The sequence below is a fragment of the Pseudopipra pipra genome, chromosome 24, assembly GCF_036250125.1.
Source record: "Pseudopipra pipra isolate bDixPip1 chromosome 24, bDixPip1.hap1, whole genome shotgun sequence".
In the NCBI taxonomy this organism is placed as follows: Eukaryota; Metazoa; Chordata; class Aves; order Passeriformes; family Pipridae; genus Pseudopipra; species Pseudopipra pipra.
The window spans coordinates 792,308-811,011 of NC_087572.1; the positions used below are offsets into that span (position 1 = coordinate 792,308).

At 55.1% G+C, this 18,704-nt stretch overlaps 1 protein-coding gene across 2 annotated transcripts; it reads left to right on the forward strand.

Moving 5' to 3' along the window:
* Window positions 1-335: 335 nt before the first annotated feature.
* On the forward strand, window positions 336-17,581 carry STK40 (serine/threonine kinase 40). Of its 2 annotated transcripts, none has more exons than XM_064634880.1 (12): window positions 336-434; window positions 4,281-4,393; window positions 5,840-5,959; window positions 6,903-6,988; window positions 7,435-7,578; window positions 8,760-8,987; window positions 9,765-9,817; window positions 12,493-12,608; window positions 15,074-15,218; window positions 15,969-16,088; window positions 16,365-16,449; window positions 17,099-17,581. In XM_064634880.1, exons 3-12 carry the CDS (start codon window positions 5,848-5,850, stop codon window positions 17,315-17,317), a joined length of 1,308 nt encoding a protein of 435 aa, XP_064490950.1. In that variant the 5' UTR covers window positions 336-434; window positions 4,281-4,393; window positions 5,840-5,847; the 3' UTR covers window positions 17,318-17,581. The 2 variants fall into 2 exon arrangements, with proteins under 2 accessions (XP_064490950.1, XP_064490951.1); XM_064634881.1 differs by lacking the exon at window positions 336-434 and adding an exon at window positions 2,494-2,613.
* The last annotated feature ends 1,123 nt before the right edge of the window (window positions 17,582-18,704 follow it).

An 18,704-nucleotide genomic window follows, 5' to 3' on the forward strand; every position in this document is an offset into this window, starting at 1 on the left:
ATTCCAGGGGTCCCGGTTGAGGAAGGGGGTATGTGGGCGTGGCCAGCGCGTCAGGCCCCGCCCCTCCGCCAATCAGCGCGCGTTCGAATCTCCCGCGTGCCCACCAGCACCCTGCGCCAATCAGCGACAGGCTCGTCCCGCCTCAGCCAATCAGCGATGGGCTCTTCGCGCCGCAGCCAATCGTCCTTCGCTGCTCCCTTCTCAGTCCTGAAGGCGCCTCAACCAATCAGAGCCCGCCGCAAAGCTCCGGCCCGGCCCCCGCTCTCTGTCCAATCACAGCCCGCACCGCCCCCGCCGGCCAATCAGCGCTGTCGCTGCCTCGGCGCGGCTGCGGCCGGCAGGGGGCGGGCTGGGACGGGGAGGTGGCGTCACTTCCGGTGCCAGGCGGGCCCGGAGCGGAGCGAGGCCGGGCCGGGCCGGGCCCGGGGCCATGGGTGAGTGAGGGGAGTGGGGACAACGGGAACGGGGCCATGGGGCAGTGAGGGGAGTGGGGACAACGGGAACGGGGCCATGGGTGAGTGAGGGGAGTGGGGACAGCGGGAACGGGGCCATGGGTGAGTGAGGGGAGTGGGAACAACGGGAACGGGGCCATGGGGCAGTGAGGGGAGTGGGGACAACGGGAACGGGGCCATGGGGCAGTGAGGGGAGTGGGAACCGGAATGGGAACAACAGAAGTGGGGCCATGGGGGAGTGAAGGAGGGGAACGGGAACCTGCCCCGGGGGCCTGAACCTGCTCCCCGTGGGAGCTCCCTCGGGGGCTGAGCGATCTCCCCCCACCCAGAGCCCGGTGCTGGTCCCTGCTCTCGCCGGTGCAGGCCCTGAGGGTGTTCAGGCTCTCCCTGGCGGGGGAGAGCCTGTGGGATGGCACCTTCCCCCCGACAGGAGGGGTTGGGGCTCCCGGTGTCCCGCCCTGGCCTGGCTGTGGGGGGATTGCTGCACTGGTGTTGGGGGTTCAGTGCTTTGGCAGTTTGCAGAGCCTTTGAGAGCCTTGAGGCGTGGGTTTCACACACCCTGCTGAGTGCAGGTGTGCTGGGGGCTCGCGCTGCATCCTTCGGTTGTTCCTCTGTGGTGTCCGTGCTGAGGGTTTGGTCACGGCATCGTGTCCCTTAAGAGCAGAGTTCAGCTGGGTTTGATCCTCAGGGTGTTACGGAATTGTCTCCGTAGAGCAGGCAGGGGAAGCCTTGTAGGCACCAAGCTGTGCTGTGATTCAGCACAGGAAGGACATGGAGCTGCTGGAGTGAGTGCAGAGGAGGCACCAAGGTGATCAGAGGGCTGGAGAAGCTCTGATGAGAGGAAAGGCTGGGAGAGGTGAGACTGCTCAGCCTGGAGAAGCTTTAGGGTGAACTTACTGTGGCCTTCCAGTGTCTGAATGAGCTGACAAGAAAGATGGAGAGAGACTATTTACAAGGGTCTGGAGTGACAGGACAAGGAGGCATGGCTTCCCACTGACAGAAAGTAGGTTTAGATTGGATATCGGGAAGAAATTCCTCCCTGTGAGGGTGGGGAGGCCCTGGCACAGATTGCTCAGAGAAACTGTGGGTGCCACATCCCTGGAAGTGTCCAAGGCCAGGTTGGACAGGGCTTGGAGCAACCTGGGCTGCTGGAAGGTGTCCCTGCCCATGGTAGGGGGTGGAATGGGATGGTCTTTAAGCTCCCTTCCAACTCAGACCATCCTGGGATTAGAGTCAGCCCTACGACTGGTGCCTGAGCTGCCCAGCCTGCTCAGGTGGAATAAGGGGGGTGTTATCAGTGCAGATATCCTGGCTGTACATCTGTGCCTCCCTCCTGCCCGGGAGCTCCAGCTGGAAGCTCTTGCTGGACAGAGGAAGCTCTGTGTGCCCGTGGTCATTTTGTGCGTGAAACGCCTGTCTTGGGTGGGTGGTTTTGGTGAGCCTGTCGGTGTGTTGTCACACTGCAAACCCCAGCAACGCCGGCCTGGCACTGTGTGCAGGGAACTTCAATCCATTCCTCTCCAGCCAGGGCCAGGTGAGTCACTGCTGGGAGAAACCGGGGCCACACCTGGCTGGGAAGTGTCAGCACGTGTGCGGGTCACGCCGCGCTGGGCACAGCGCTCCTGCTGCGGGGGCTTGTGGCACGGCAGCGGGGACAGGGGCAGTAAAGGAGAAGCAAAACCTCGGGATACACCACACCCCTCTCCTCCTGGGGTCTGGAGGGTGAGCACAGCCTGGCCACGGGAGCAGCCCCTGGCTGGGGACTGCGCTGGGGCAGCAGCTCAGCCTCGGGTGCTGCAGCTGCATTTCCAGGCTCCTGCTGGGAGGGTGTTGGGCTGGAGCAGGGATTTTTCCGGGGAATGTGGCCTGTGCTTCAGCTTGAAAGGGTTAAGCTGAGGTTGGTGTTTATGTAACCAAAGAGGGAACTCCCAGAGATGAGTCCTTGGCTATCTCATGTGGTGATGCATCAGAAGGGCTTGAAGAAAGCCCAGCTTGTTGCTTGCGCTGAAATTACGTACTGGAACCCTGTGCTTCAGAGTTTCCCCGGCTGCCTGCGGGGGGCCGGGCTGGAATGTGCTTTCCCTGATGTGTGACTTGGACTGTGGAAGCCTTTTTTGTCCCTGAGGAGCTGGAGACTGGCCACAGCTGGCTGTGGGTGGAGGTAAGGTGTGCTGGGCTCCTGTACTCCCAGGTGCTGGCTGTGCCTTGCTCACATGCCCGGGACTCAGCTGATGGGCAGGTTGGCTGAGGAAGGAGTCTTTCTGGTGGGGGGGTTCAGCGGGGGCTGCCAGGGCTGTTCCTGTCTCCCAGCTCACAAAGCTCAGCCTGTCCTTGCTTTCCCGGGTGCCTTCCAGCAGCACAGGGGTGCCCCAGCCCCTTGTGCTGCCCAGCGCCCTGGCATTTTTCCTTCTCTGGTCAGACAGATTCTGTGCCTGGTTTCGAGCGAACTTCTCGCTCAGGGAAGAAGTTGAATGAGTGTCCGTGCAGTTCCAAGAACCCTGTGAGTCAGGGCTCCGTTTCGGGAGCAGGCTTCCCTTCCCGGAAGGGCAGCGCAGCGGAACACGGGCTGCACTGACTCATACAATGGGCTTTTTTTATAGGGAGACAGATATATATACACACACATATGTTTATTTCTCTCAGAGAACGGTTCAGCTTCCAGAGCCCCCAGTAATGGTGACATTCCTGCACAGGGAATCTCCCCTGGTGCTGTGCAGAGGGAGGGGAGCAGAGCCCACCCCGGCCCCTGTGGGATAATGAGCCAGGGAAGGGCCGAGGCTTCCCCTGTGCATTCCACGTTATCTCTGGGGATGGAATTGTGTTGGGAAGGCTGAGCTGGCCATGGGAGGAGGGACAGTGCAGACAGGATGAGTCTGGTTTGGCGCTGAAGAACAAAACAAAGTCCTGTGACTGAAACTTTGAAGGACGCTATAGCCAAAAAGTAACTTTTGCCTGATTAAGGGTCATTTTTATATTAAAAAGCACACCCTGCATATGCTAATCAGCTTAATGAAGTACATGCTACCACATATGACTCTCTTACTCAACTCCCCACGTAGATCATGCTGTATGTGGCATTGCAGGAGGAGGAGAAGAAGGTTGGGCTGTGTATGAGGGGGGCAGAAATTTCCCCTGGTGAGGAGGAAGAGCCAAAAGCCCTTGGAGGCTGTCGGTGGGAGACTTCCTCTCCCTGCTCCCAGGGTGGGATGATCCTGGTCTCCAAGGACCAGCTGGGACACAAGGGGTGTAGTTTTGGCCAAATTTCATACACTTAATGCAACAGCCTGCTTTCCTTGGGATGTGCCCTGCAAACATTCCCTGTAATCCCCCAGCCAGCGACTCCTCCGCAGGCCCTGCCCGATCCAAGCTCCGCCTGCTCCCGGGGAAGCCTTTCCAAAGGGAGCCCAGGCTCTGTCCCTGGGAGCGCTGATGACTGGGGCTGAGCTGTCCCTGGCCAGGTTGGCCCGGGAAGGAGTGAGGCAACACTGGGACCTGCCTTCCCGTGCAGGAGGCTCCGTTGAATGTTGTGTTCATGGAGGGTTTTGGTCGTGTCCAACACGGCTTCCCACGAGCTGGGATTTGCCGTGAGCCAGGCTTAAATGTGAACTTGGGTTAATCCTCGCTGATAAGGACTGCCCAGTGTGGGATTTGGGTGGGAAAAGGTGCAGCCTGATGGTGCTCATGTGATTCCCTGCGAAGGCTGCACAGAGAGGGAACAGAGTGTGACAGAACCCTCTGGGCCAGGTCTCCAGCTTCATCCCAAACACATAATTGTGGTCAGAATAATCCAGAACCACAGCATCAAGTGCCTCTTGTTTCATGTTACAGAGTCCTCGACCTTTTGCCCATCCAGCCTTCTCCAAGGTGATGACTCCTGTCTCCTGAGACGTTGGAAAACCTAGTTTGGAGGAAGAGTAAGGATACAGTTGATGCTGAACTACGTGAGTGCCTGTTTACAGTAACTCCATTGCACCAGCAGCTGTCCAGCCGATTGCACAACGGGTTTATCCCAGAGTTCCTGTGTGGGGGGGTTCTCCAGTGGAAATGTTACTCACATGTTTCCAGCAGAGATGACGATGTACAAGGAGGGGAGGAGTTTGTGAGGCACAGTCAGAGGTTGGGCCGGGGATGTGAAGGGAACAAGGAGCCCGTGGGGCTCAGGGCTCTGTGCAGCTCTCTGGGCCTGGTGGCAGTGCTCTGCTGAGGTGTGAGGGCAGTGGGAGTTGGGAGTGCAGGGATGCAAAGTCTGCTGCAGGACTGCTCCCCTTATCTCCCTGGCTGTCCCTGCTCCTGGGGACAGGTACTGCTGGATGAATCAGTGCAGTGACATCAGCTGTGTCCACGGGAGGGCGGGGCTGCCAGAGGGGGAACTGCTCTCACATCCAGTCCTTTGTCACTCTCTTGCCTGGTGAAACACTGTGGCTCCTTTAAAACAGATAAGGGCAGCCCAAAAAATGTTTTCCACTCTACTGTAGTAACCTCTTAGGGAAGAACTCCCAGGATTTGGTTTGAGTGAGGAAATGGAGCTATGCTTGGTTCCTCTTCACACCCACCCCCCAAAATATCTTTAAAAAGTCAGAGCACAAACATTGAATGTGATGATGTTTGTGAAAGTCTTTGAAGCTGTTTTCTGAGAGCTAAAGGTGAAGAGGTGGTGTGCTGGGAACAAAGCTTCTGTTGGCTGGAGCTGGTGCATGCTGGACTCCAAATTTCAGCTGCATTGGATGTAGGTAGATGGAGATGTAACAAGGTTGGATCCTAAAGAGGTGCAAAGAGAGAGGGGACTTTTTTCAAGGCTAAAAATAAATTTTTGAAAAGTCATTGAGAATTTAGTTGAATCTCAGGATAACTAGCATGTTTATTTTCTATGCCCTTGTTGGGAAAGGTGAAAAATATTAATTTTTATGATCGATTTTGTGCATTCTTAGCTGTTTGAGGAACAGACTCGAGCCTCTGAGGGACTTGGTGGGCGACTGTGATGCCTCATGGGGATCCCCCATGGAGGATCCCCCGAAAGCCCCCGGGCAGCAGCAGCAGCCACCCATACACAGGGATAACTTGGGCACCTTCTTTCCGAGATTTTTGGAATATGTTAATTTGCAAACTCGTTTTTGCTGTAAAACAAGCCTTAATTATCTTGACTTGTTCCCACTATGTCTCTCAAACAACTGTTGTAAGAAATGTTGCTCTGAATAACGAGGCTGATTTATGCCTGGAGAAACGCTCGGAGCCTCCAGCCCACCCTGCTCTGCCAGGGCCCTGTGTAAGACACAGGAGTGGGCAGAGCCTCCAGTGCACCCGTGGGTGAGAGCCCTCCAGTGCAAAGAGGGCTAGCAGGAGGGAGGAACTCAGTGGCTCATGGGACGTGGTCTCTCTTCCCTTTCAAGAGCCGAGGATGAAGCGGCGAGCATCGGACAGAGGAGCTGGGGAAACATCCGCCAAGGCAAAGGCTCTGTGCGCCGGCATTTCTGGGAATAACGCCAAGAGAGCAGGTCCTTTCATCCTGGGTAAGCAGGGATGGGGGGTTTGCACTTGTCAGGGGAGCTGCTGGTGGCAAAACTGAGAATAAAAGGCACCGTGGAACGAGGGAAAGCAGGTGTGGAACTCGGTGCCTTACCCGAGAGCGCAGGTCAGTGGATGTGCAGGGCAGCCTGGGCTGAGCTGAGGAGGTGTGGGATGCCAGTGCAGCAAGGCAGGCAGAGCTTTGGAGAGAAATATGAGCCCTCGTTTTTACCTCTTTTTTTTTTTTTTTTAAACTACATTCTTAAACTTTGTTAATGAGCGAATTCGTCTGGGGGCTTTTTGGTTGGAGGTCTGGGAAGATGTTTGACCCTGCTGGCCTGGAATGTGCTGTCACATCAGCACAGGGGCAATGTAGTACTGCACTAGTGGCCACTAGAAGTGGTATGTGCCAAGGCAAGGCCTCTCTGCCAGCTCTGAAGAGTTGCTAGAATAGTTATTAGTTCAGAACTAGTTATGTAAACTGTCAGATATGGTAGACTGTACCGTGGAAACTAATGGATGATCAGTTGGAGCTGATTGATTTAAACTGAGGAGTGGAGACTCTGTGGTAACTTGAAATTTGGGCAAATTTGGGCACTCGTGAGCCATCCCTGCAGAGGTGGCAGCTGGTTCCCAGGTGTGGCAGGAGCAGTTGCCATGGGTGTTGCTGTGTGGTTCAGACATGCAGAAATGAGGGCTTCTGCAGGCAGCTGGGCCACGGCTGGGCTTTGATAAATGTTTCTCAAGGGAACAAGTGAAACATTGTCCTGAAAGGTTTCAGAGTTTAAGACCTTTGGGGTTTTTTAGCTTTCAATTTGTGGAAATGCTTTCAGGCCCCTGCAAAAAGGGAACTTGGTTTCAGCAAACGTAGCTGTGTGACGCTGATGTAACCCGGGTTAGTCACTGCTGCTGGAGGGAAAACAAGTCTGTCTCTGCTTTCTGCTGTAGGTCCACGTTTAGGTAACTCCCCTGTGCCAAGTATTGTTCAGTGTTTGGCAAGAAAGGATGGGACAGATGACTTTTATCAGCTGAAGGTAAGCAAACTGCAGCTCCCAGCTCCCCAGGGCTGCTCAGCCCCGTGCAGGGAGTGGTGTGGGCTGAGCCAGTGCAGCCAGACACGGCTGCTGGAGCTGCCCCTCGGCAGGGCAGCGCTGCAGGCACAGATCTGTGTCCACATCAGCCCTGGGACAGGGCCTCTGCTGCTCTCCCTTGGATCTGTGCCTGCAATAGGGCAGCTCCAGGAGGGAAAAATCACCTGGGATGTTTGCAAACAGCCACCTGAGCCCCTTTTCTGTGGTTATGAAGCTGCTGCTGCACGTTCTGCATGGAGGGTGCTGGGTTCAGCCAGGTCTGTGGCAAGGACACATCCACGAGAGCAATTCCATCAGCTGTTAAACACATGGGGATGCCAAAACTCGGAGAGGGCAGGGAACGTGTGGGTTTTCTGAGAGCCATAAAAATCTTTTCCCTTTTCCTGAAGATTCTCACCTTAGAAGAAAGGGGTGATAAAGGAATAGAAACCCAGGAGGAGCGACAGGGCAAGATGCTGCTGCACACGGAGTATTCTCTCCTTTCCCTGCTCCACAACCAGGAAGGAGTGGTCCATCATCACGGGCTCTTCCAGGTACACTGCTCACCGTCCAGGCTGGGGCAATGCCAGGGATTGCTGCTGGATTGAGCTGCTTTTGTTTAATGTACTGTTTGTGCTGATCCTGTTCCTGTGTGTCCAGAGATCCAGCACTCTGAGATTAACCACTGCTGCTTCAAACAGGGGCTCTGCAGAGCTCAGTGGGATGTAGCAGAGTTTGGGATTTGGGAAATGTGAGAACATTCACAAGTGGGACAGGCATTCAGCACTGTCCCCTTCAAACAGGACAACAGCTGCTTCAATGGCAAATTAATTAACACCTTTTAAAATTAAATTTGTGCTTTCAGGTCTTTATACTGATTATGATGACTTTTAATAAGGGGGCAAATAGCCAAGAAACTGTTTCAGCCAGTTAAAGTGGTCACTGTGCTGGTCAGTTTTTGTGTGAGTGGACTGTGTTGACCCCTTCAGAGCTGTTCAGTGATGTGAGGGGCTGATGGGAATTACTGGCTTGATGGCTGGTATTGCCTGACTTGCTGGTTACATTTTGTCAACATGCTTTTCACTTGAGACCATCTGTACTAGGTCTGAAATAAGCTGAATGTCCAACTCAGCTGTGTCTTGTTTAATGTCATGGAAGAACTGCTAATTGTGTCTGAAGATTTCTGTTCTTCTCGTGAACGGTGTGTTGGATCCCTGCTGTTCCCAGGGGCTGCTCTGCTGCAGAGCTTCCCTGGGCTCAGCTCAGGGGGTCTGTGTGTATGAACAGCATCAGCACTGACGTGGCACAGAGCCAGACAGCACAGACTTCCTCTGCCCTCTTTTCTCCTGTGAGGAAAAAATCCTCCCTGTGAAGGTTGTGAGGAACTGGCACAGGTTGCCCGGAGAAGCTGTGGCTGCCCCATCCCTGGAAGTGTCCAAGGCCAGGCTGGACGGGGTTTGGAGCGACCTGGGCTGGTGAAAAGTGTCCCTGCCCATGGCAGGGGGTGGCACTGGATGAGCTTTAATGTGCCTTCCAACCAGTCTGTGATTCTGTGTGATCCATGAAGTAGAGCTCCTGTATCTTTCTGAAATCCCACCTTGGGGCACAGACCAAGCACTGGGATTGCATTTGCTTATTTTGAGATGGCCCTGCAGTTGTTTGCTCTCCCAGCTCTGTAGTTGTTTGCTCCCTGAGGCTGCCCTGAAGGGTTGCTGCTGTGTTTGCCTCCCTGCAGGACCGGGCCTGTGAAATTATAGAAGATCTGGAAGCCAACAGGATGGTGAGGAAGATGAAGAAGCGCATTTGCCTGGTGCTGGACTGTCTCTGTGCTCACGATTTCAGTGACAAAACAGCAGATCTGATCAATCTGCAGCATTATGTCATTAAAGAGAAGAGACTCAGCGAGCGGGAGACAGTGGTGATATTTTATGACGTGGTACGAGTGGTAGAAGCATTACACAAGGTGAGAGCTTCCTTACCCCTCCAGTGCTGGGAGCCTGAGTTTTCCCACATTAGCATAATAGGTGCTTTCAAACTTCCTGGTGCAGGCAGTGGCCGGGTTACAGGAGGTGGATGTTGGCAGTGTTCTGTACAAAACCTTGTGCCCCAAGCCCTAAAGAGCATTCCCTTCCCTTCCCTCCCTGCTCCTCACGTTTCTGGATGATCAGGTGGTGTCTGTGGGCTGTGGAGAGGGGCCAGCTGAGGGCAGGGCAGGGGAACCACAGTGTGGTAACCTCAGCCAGGGGAGAGCAGAGCCTGATCAAACACAGGAAACACAAGCTGTTTCCTTTTGAAGCAAAATAAATCACAATGTAAGAATTGATTTGTGGGTTCGGAACCTCAGGCTGTAAGTTTGAGATCAATGAACTAGAAACTGGTGCAGTAAAAGTGGGTTCTGTGGATGTTGGATTTCTTACCCCGTGGCACGGGGCACTGCAGGGCAGCACAGCGTGGGGCTGCTGCTCATCACAGGGGCCTTACTGAGCCTGGACACTTCAGCTTCAGATCTCTCAAGTCTGAGAGCTCTTTGTGTTAGGGTAGCAAATTTGCTTGTTCTGTCCTGATCAGAATCAAAGTGAAGTGCACAAAGTACCCAGAATGGAACTCGACCTGCAGCCTTGACCTGGGTTATTTCTGAGAATGAAGATGCCATGATTTTTTTTTAGTGTTCTGGTCTGAGTATGGAATTTACACTTCTAAATAGGCTTTTGCTTATGTTATACTCTTATATTTTTTACAGAAAAATATTGTGCACAGAGACTTGAAACTAGGAAACATGGTGCTAAATAAAAGGTAAGAGTGCTGGAGAGCTGCTGTCCTGGCAGTGCTCTTGTTTCTTCCCCAAAGCAGATTTCTAATAGAAACACAGTCAAAGGCAGCACTTGTTGAGCCCTCTCATGCAGGAGGGTGAGGGAGAAATACAGACCCAGCCCAAAGTTACACCCAAAGTTTATCTCCAAAAAGGAATTGAGCCTCACTTGGATAGTTCACTCTTTCCCCCAGCTTAGTGACCCCTTGCCAGCACTTCCTTTTGGATTCTAACTGCTGAAAACTGAATTTTGTAGTCATTCAGAAATTTGCAAGAGAAGTACTGATTTTATAAATGTTTACAAAAAGAAGAATTGAATGTGGTGATTGGTTCTGTTCCCATCATCCACTCTCCATTGGGCCAAGAGCATTCCCAGCCCTGCAGGCTGTCCTACAGTCACAGCAGTGTTAGATCTGACTGCTGCACTGCTGTGTTTTTGCTAGCAGTAAAATATTGACTTATCTAAACAAAAGCTCTTCTGTGCAGTGTGTGTTTGTGTCTGAGGCAGCTCCCTTGTTCCAGGGGGGTTACTGGGAGCCAGTGGGTGCTGGATGCTGTGCAGAGGGGCAGCAGCTCAGGGCAGTGGGTCATGGCCTGGCCCTGCTTGCTGGCTCCCTGGGGCTCTTCAGTGTCTTGGGTTCTGTGTTATTTAACTGGCACCTAGTTCAGCTCAGACACTCTGCTCTGTCCTCCAGTATTACATTACTGACTAAATATTTTGCACTAACTTGAGGAATGAGTGGAATTCATCCTTTTCACACTGTCTGGTTTTCCGTGGAATGAATAAAAAGCTGGAAGGCTGGAGGTCTGCAGTCTCTGAGTCTGTTGTACAAAGCCTGCAGGCTCACTGGGCTCACAGCTTGCTGCTTCTCCTCCCTAACACTGAAAGCAAACAGGTTTTACCTACAGAGTTTGAACTTGGTCCCCCCCCCCACACACACAGAGCAGCTGCTGCCTCTCGAGGCCACCTCTGAGTTGTTTCTGTAGAGCTGCTGTAAGATAAATCTCTCCTGCCTGCTGCTTTGATTCTCCTCCTTGCTGAAGAGGCAGGCAAAGGTTGGTGCTTTGAAGGGTCCCCACAGAACTTCCCTTCTTTTGTGGGCACAGAGTGCAGGGGAGACCCAGGGCACCGCTGGCAGGGGGAGGGATTTGAAGCTCTGTCAACACAGTGGCCAGAGTCATTCCTTGTGACTGTTTTTGCTCTTTACTTTCCATCTCTGTTTTTGCTCTTTACTGACAGGCTTTGGTGAGGGAGGGCTGTAGCCTGTGCAGCAGTGAGTCATGGGAAGGGTGGGAGAGGCGTGAGAACCATCTCCATGGAGAGGACCAGCCGGAGCAGGAACAAGGATCTGAGCTCACCAGGAGCCAGGTCCCTCCTCGTGGGGGGGCATGAAGGTGCCACTGCAAGGTCCTGACATGTCCCACCTGAGGGTCCCTCAGACCTTGTCCCCCACGAGACATTAAAGCCTCCCAGGTTTCCCCACTGGGCAGTGCAGGAGTTGGGTGATTACAGATCAGATCAAATTTCAGGGACTAAATAAATCCAAGCAACCCTGAACATTTTAGTGTCCTGTAGAACACTTAGTCTTTTAAATCCTTAACAAATCCTGCAGCTTGTTATTCAGCCAGGGAAGTCTCCTGTCAGTTGTAGCTAACACTTCTTAAACACCAGTCTGTCTGTTTTAATAACCAGCTCTCCGTTTCCAACCCACACTTGGTTCTGTTTCACTTGTCTGTAAGACTGGCTGGGAATGTTCCTTGGTTATTGTGACTGACTTAATCCATTCTCTCAGGCTCTGGTTGTGAAATACTTCTCAAGAATATAGAAATCTTCCAGACAGTGTTTTTCTACTCACACCTGTGAGTTGTAAGTTAAAATCGAAATTATCTGAGTGACGTGGAAGGTTTAATGTGACAGTAGTTTTGTAATGAGAAATGGAAAAATTCATTAATGGGAGCTGGCAGTGCTGTAGAGAAGTAGGGGTGTCCTAACAGAAATTTTGTGTCCCTGCAGCTGTGCCTTTTCTGTAGGAGGGTTTTGGGTGCTGACCCGTGTGTGGAGAGCAGTCCTGCAGATCACGTGGAACTGCCACCAGGCTCCTGTGTGGGACAGTTGGGTGACACAAAAGGGGTTGTGCTGAATGTGATCACAGCTCCTGCAGCTCATCTGGTGACACAAACACACAGTGTTTACACACAGTGCCTGGGGGTCAGGCACAGGGCAGCCCTTCCACTGCATGTTTTCCCTCAGTTCCAGAAAGTGTTGTGTGAAGAAGATGCTTTGGATTGGCAGTTGGGAAGTGCAGGGCAGAATCAGTAGCTGAAAGGCTGAGATGCTCCTGGGAGACTGTCCAAGGCACCTGTGTGGCTGCAAGGTGGGCCAGGTACCACCCTGTGCTTACATGTGCCACCCAGCCTGGGTGTGGACGTTGCCATAGCTGTAACAGAGACCCTCTGGTTCCCCTGTGAGAGCCTTGCAAGCCGTGCTGACAGGTGTGGAATCCCTTCCCTTTGGGATGCAGTTCATCTTACAGCTCCCTGTGTCTTTTCCCAGCACTTCAGGCTTCCCAAAAAGCCCCCCAGGCACACACCTCTGTTCTGGAGTTAACTGCCTCTGTCTGTGCTGTGTGGTTCCCTGACACCTTGTGCTTCTCCCCAGGACTCACCGGATCACCATCACCAACTTCTGCCTGGGGAAGCACCTGGTGAGTGAGGACGACCTGCTGAAGGACCAGCGTGGGAGCCCTGCCTACATCAGCCCGGACGTGCTCAGCGGTAGGAATTCCCCCAGCCCCAGCTCAGGGCTTGTTTTAGTCAGCTGTGCCTCCTGACAATGAATAAACCCACCTGTTGTGTCCCCATATGTACCTGCCTTCATCAGGGCCCAGTTAGGAGGCTTGATCTGCTTTTCCAGCTGGGAAAGTTGGAGGGAAGGAGCGAGCGTGACTTTTTTCTTAGGCTTGTCTGAACTTCAAAGCTAATTCAGAGCTCCTGCCTGTTCCCTAATAAGTCTGACTGCAGACAAGACATTTGCTTTCCCACGTCTGAATCTTGTTTCTGAGGCTTTTCTTAAGGGGCAACCAGTCCAGATCCCACCAGGATATCAGAGTATTTGAGTTGTGCACTAAGAGGAGCAGTTGCTGCAGCTGCTGCTCACTTCCAGCAGGAACTGGTGACCCTCTGGGCAGCTTCTGGGCCGACAGAGAGGAGTTACTTAAAAATAAAGGAATGATGAGGGCAGGCCAGAGCCGTCTGTCTGGGCTGGATCCCCTCTCCAGCAGCCTGGCCTGTGCCTTGTCTCCAGCAGAGGCCTTGAGCTGAGTCTGGCACAGAACAGCATTCCCTGATGTCCTCCTGCCTTTAGCTGTTCCCAGTGCTGTTGGAAACAGCTGTGGTTTCTGTCTGTTCAGTTGCTTCAGGAGGTTTCTCTTCCATGAGCTCTGAGCTCTGCTCCTGTACCAGCCTTTGAGCAGCCACTGGTGGTCCTGGTTGGGGGGGTTTCTTCTTACCCAAATGAGCTGGCCCAGTGTTGAAGGGTACAGGTGGGACTGTGCATATGGAACCTCTCCTTCTGTAGATCCAGACGTTGGACATTAGCTCAGGAGTTCCTTGTTCCTGGTGTCCTGGCTGGATTTCAGAAAGGCCCTCAGAGGGAGCTGGTCCTGGGACATCCAGCCCCAGTGGACTCCTCTCAGGAGGTTTATTTGCAGGCAGCAGGAACAAACTAGCTGAGCTCTTCCGTTGTGATCTGCCAGGCAGGTTTGAGGTGCTTCCCTCCCGGGCAGGACTGAGCCAGGAAGGGAGCAGAGGCAGGCGGGGTGGTGGATCCTGGCTTTTTTGCAGGCCTTTCCTGTTCTGCAGGATATCCTGAGGCCCTTGTGACCAGATGGGTGACAGGAGCCAACTGCTGTGCAGGAGGTTGGAGCGGTTGTGGCTCAGGTGGCTGGAGGAGGCTGCAGGGAGCTGCTCCTTCCTGCTCCAGGGTGCTGATGTGTCCACCACTTCAGCCCAGCTCCCCTCCTACCTTTCTTCTAAGGGCACTCTCGGGGGTGGAACTGGCCTGCCTGGAGGCCACAGGGCACTGAACGGGCTGTCTTGGCTGATTGCTGGCACCTGAGGCCGTTTGAGACCCCGCAAGGCACAGCCTTAGCTCAGGACTCATCCTGCACTGCCCAGCCTGGCCCATGCTGCCACTGCCCTGCCCTGGCTCTGGTGTCTGAGATCAACTGTTCTCCCAAAATGGCTCAGTCTGTAGTTCCCCTCCAGGCACTGAGGGAAAAGTTACTTGAGGACATTCCAGGCATCACCACCAGCTCGGAGCATCCCTCTGTGTTGCTGGTGCTCCTGTGCAGGGGAAGCTGGAACGCCTGAGGAATTAATCACTGTTGTGGGTCTCCAGGAGAAACTGTCTCTTCTGAGGGATGGCTGCTGAAATGTCACAGCAGGAAAAGTTGGAGGGGGAGGAGGGAGAGGTGCCTTTTTATGAGCATATAAAGCAAAGAATAATTAGTACAAATACCAAATGCTGCAGCAGTGACTCACTGTGTGAGTCAGAGGAAGTCGTTCCCTCAGTCCTGTGCTGTGCTGCAGCACTGGGGTTTGGTTTGGTGACCCTTGTCTGTGCTACTGTGGGCTGATTGCTGTGACTGAAGGGGCTTGGAAGCAACGTTTCCATCAGGTGAACCCCGGGGCTGCAGCAGCTTTGAGAATGTCTTTAGTGCAGGGAAACACCTTCCTGTGCCCTCCGTGACTTTACGGCTGTGTGCTGGATCCATCCCAGAGGCAAAGCCCATCACCATGAGCTCAGTCTTATCCTTCCTGGGCTTCTTTCCTGCCTCCCCCTGCCCTGTGCTCTCTGGCCCTTGAATTTCCCCTCCCTTGGTCTGAACTTGCAGACAGGTGGATCTGTGGAACCTTCCAGGCTGTAGGGATGGTGAGGGGCAGTGACTTGGGAACTCCAGCACAGGTCACAGCAGTTCTGATTTACCTGGTGCCCTTGGATCGTGTCAGGGTCATTCAGCAGGGGCATTCCTGCTCCACAGAGGATGGGAGGGCACCTGTGTGGAGATGGACAGTTTGCTTATTCACAGAGGATGCACCCTGGGGGGAGTTTTGGTGCCTTGGGATGAGGAAGCCCCAAGGCTCAGTGAAGGCCATGCAGGGTGCCTACGTGGGGAGGTGAGGGGGTCACCAGGCCTGTGCTCTGCAGCGTTTGCAGGGTGTGTGTCCCTTGTCCCCAGGTCGGCCGTACCGTGGGAAGCCCAGCGACATGTGGGCCCTGGGGGTGGTGCTGTTCACCATGCTCTACGGCCAGTTCCCCTTCTACGACAGCATACCTCAGGAGCTCTTCCGCAAAATCAAGGCTGCCGAGTACACCATCCCCGAGTGAGTACAGCCTCCTCCCCCCGAGGGAGTACACCATCCCCGAGTGAGTACAGCCTCCTCCCCCCGAGGGAGTACAGCCTCCTCCCCCCGAGGGAGTACAGCCTGCCCCCGAGGGAGTACACCATCCCCGAGTGAGTACACCATCCCCGAGTGAGTACACCATCCCCGAGGGAGTACAACCTCCCCCTGAGTGAGTACAGCCTCCCCCCCCCGAGGGAGTACAGCCTCCCCCTGAGTGAGTACAGCCTGCCCCCGAGGGAGTACAGCCTCCTCCCCCCGAGGGAGTACAGCCTCCTCCCCCCGAGGGAGTACAGCCTCCCCCTGAGTGAGTACAGCCTGCCCCCGAGGGAGTACAGCCTCCTCCCCCCGAGGGAGTACAGCCTTCTCCCCCTGAGGGAGTACAACCTGTCCCTGAGGGAGTACAGCCTCCCCCCTGAGTGAGTACAGCCTGCCCCGGGGGCCTGCTGGGCCTTACTGGGACAGCTGGAGCTGGAGGGGCTCCCATCAGTGCCCTGAGGGTTGCAGCAGTCCTGAGAACAGGCTGTTTGTGGTGGACACTGAGGAGCAGCAGCAGAGCTGGGACAGCTCGTGGGAAGGGGAGGTAGGTCCCGAGCTCAGGGACAGGGAATGGACCCCCTGGTTAATTTGGGGGTCTCAGGGTCAGAGCAGTGGTGGCTCCAGTAGCTCCTGAGCTGTGCTCCCAGCACATCCATCCTGCCTGCCCCAGGCTCACCATGCTCTGTCCCCCAGGGATGGCCGGGTCTCAGAAAACACTGTGTGCTTGATCCGGAAACTGCTGGTCCTGGACCCGCAGCAGCGGCTGACAGCTTCTGAAGTGCTGGACTCCCTCAGCTCCATCATAGCGTCCTGGTACGTGCACGGGGAGAGCCAGGACGTGCTGTCTCTGGCCACAGGCTGTGTTGTTCCAGCTGTGGCGGGCTCAGCTCACCAGAGGAGGCTCTGGGAGCTGCAGGAAGTCTTTGCATCCCGTGTCTCTACCACCGGTGTGTGCTGATGGATACAGCTGGAGAGGCCTGTGCCAGTGCTGGTGGCAGCCATGGCCATCCCAGTGGGATCACCCAGGGCTGGGTGAGGGTGGTTGAGCCGGTGCCACACTCTGGATGCCAACGCTGTGCTCTCCCCCAGGCAGTCCATGTCCTCCCTGAGTGGCCCTTTGCAAGTGGTGCCGGACATCGATGACCAAGTGGCTAATCCTGAAAACCCCCAGGAGGTAGGTTTTCCTGCTTTCCTTTCCAAGGAACTGCTTTTCCGTGCTGCTGTGCCAAGCCTGTGTGTAATGGGAAGGGATGGCAGCCCTTGTGCCCCTGAACTGGGAAGGGGAGGGCAGGGAAGACGTGGCCGAGTCCTCGTCACCCTGTACGGCGGAAGGAAAGGGTGATGCTGCTGGGACTGGGAGTCACATCCAGCTGGCCGAGCTGCCTGGAAGTGACTCGCTGGCCCCAGAGCCGGTGAGGGGCAGCTCAGTCCACTCCCAGCAGTGCTCACTCCCTCACACAGCTGGGAATGCTGGGAGGAGGCAGCAGGGTTGGCTCCGGCTCCCGGTGAGCTCCACCATGGGAGCAAACATCCTGTTTTCCTGCGGCCTGTTCCATGCTGGAAGTGCTGCCACGGCCTGGCTGCCCGGGGGCGGCCGTGCAGGGTGTGCAGCAGGGATGGGGGTCAGGCAGCTGCAGCCCCAGGGCCTGGCAGGGCTGGGATGAGCCACACTAGGACAAAGGTCTGTCCTGGTGACACCGGTGGCTCACAGGGAGTCCTGCTTGCGTGCCCAGCACGAGGACCCCCGTTATCCCCTGGTAGCCCAGGCCCATCGGAGGAGCCGTGGGGCTGCGGGCGTGGCTCTGACAGGTGGGTCTCTGCAGGTGAAGGTGACGGAGGAGTGCTCCCAGTACGAGTTCGAGAACTACATGAGGCAGCAGCTGCTCTTGGCTGAGGAGAAGAACACCTTGCATGAGGCCAAGAGCTTCCTGCAGAAGCGGCAGTTCGGGAACATCCCCCCGGTGCGGCGCCTGGGCCACGACGCGCAGCCCATGAACCCCCTGGACGCGGCCATCCTGGCCCAGAGGTACCTCCGGAAGTAGCTCCCACGCCCGAGAGCACGAGCACCACCCTGCAGTCTGCCTTCACCTGCCTGCTCCAGCCTACAGCAATACCGGTGTCCCACGACGGGGAATAATGTAGCAAATCCCAAGCTCTGTCCAGGGACACGCACTCACACCCGCTCCGGAGGGAGAAGACTTTTGGAAAAGCTAGTTTTGGAAGCAGCAAACCTCTTGGCATCTTCTGGAATCTGTTTTTTAAAATCGAAGCCTAGATGACTAATCTGCTTTTAATCATGACTGTAATCTACCTCTCTTGTCTTTTTAACCATGCTGTTCTCTGGATCGAGCAAAGCTTGTGGGAAAGGAGGAGACTTCCGAGGGTGAAGCTGCTGGCACAGAGCAGCCCCGTGCGGCGCCCGCTCCGTGTGGTCTGAATAAGCTTGGATTTACCAGGGTTTCTGGAAAGGAAGAATTTCTTGAAACCTCCCACTTCCCTTCATCTGCATCAAATCTGTTTCTGTCCTTACATGCCACCCGGTCTGGCCGTGCTGACCAGCCCTCAGTGGCCGTGTGGCCACCGCTGTGACCGGAGGGCCCGGCAGGAGCCAAGGAGTCATCCCAGCAGCACCAGCTGCAGGGCTGGGATCCTGTCCCAGCTCGAAGGTTGCACAGGACTTGGCCCCCTGGGGCCTCTGCCCCCTCTCCCCCCTTTCACTGATTCCTTTGGTTTATAAGGATCTATGATTTAATCTTATTTTTCAGTAGCTTGTCCCAGGTGCAGTTACAGTTGCATTAATTCTGATTTAGCATTTTCCCCCTCAGTTGTGGTACAGATGTAATATATGAGTTATAATGTGAAAAGCTTCCCAAAGTAATCCACCTAGAGGTAGGAAGGGGCAGGCTGAAGTGTCTACTGTATTTGTTCCCAGCTTTTCTTGCCATCCCAGCCCAAAACTGGGGCTGCCTCTGCCCTCCCTGCGTGCCCAGGTGGGGGAAGGATGTCCTGGTTTGTCACCTGGTGCCACTGGAAGAGTTTTGGCCTGTGCTGAGAACAGGAATGATTGTTTCTGAGCCTCATTTATGAACTGGATGCCTGTCTTGCCAGATGAACTGTTCTCACACAGACCTCCCAGGGCTCCCCGTGCCAGGGCTCCTGCTAGAGGCAGTGGCTCTCTGGCTGCCTCCTTCCCTGCTCCCTGCTGCTCCCAGCCCTGCTATCACCCTCCTGCCAGCCCTGGGAGCAGGGAGGGGCAGAGCTGGGGGGCTGCCCTGCTTTTTGGGGCTGTCCTGCTCTTTGGGGCCAGCGTGTTCTTTGGGCCCAGCCCCCCCGGGGAGGGCAGGGAGCGAGTAGCAGATGTTTGTAGCGTGTTGTTGCCTTCTCTTGCCCCGGGCTGGGGAAGGGGACGGGCTCTAAGCTGGGCCACTG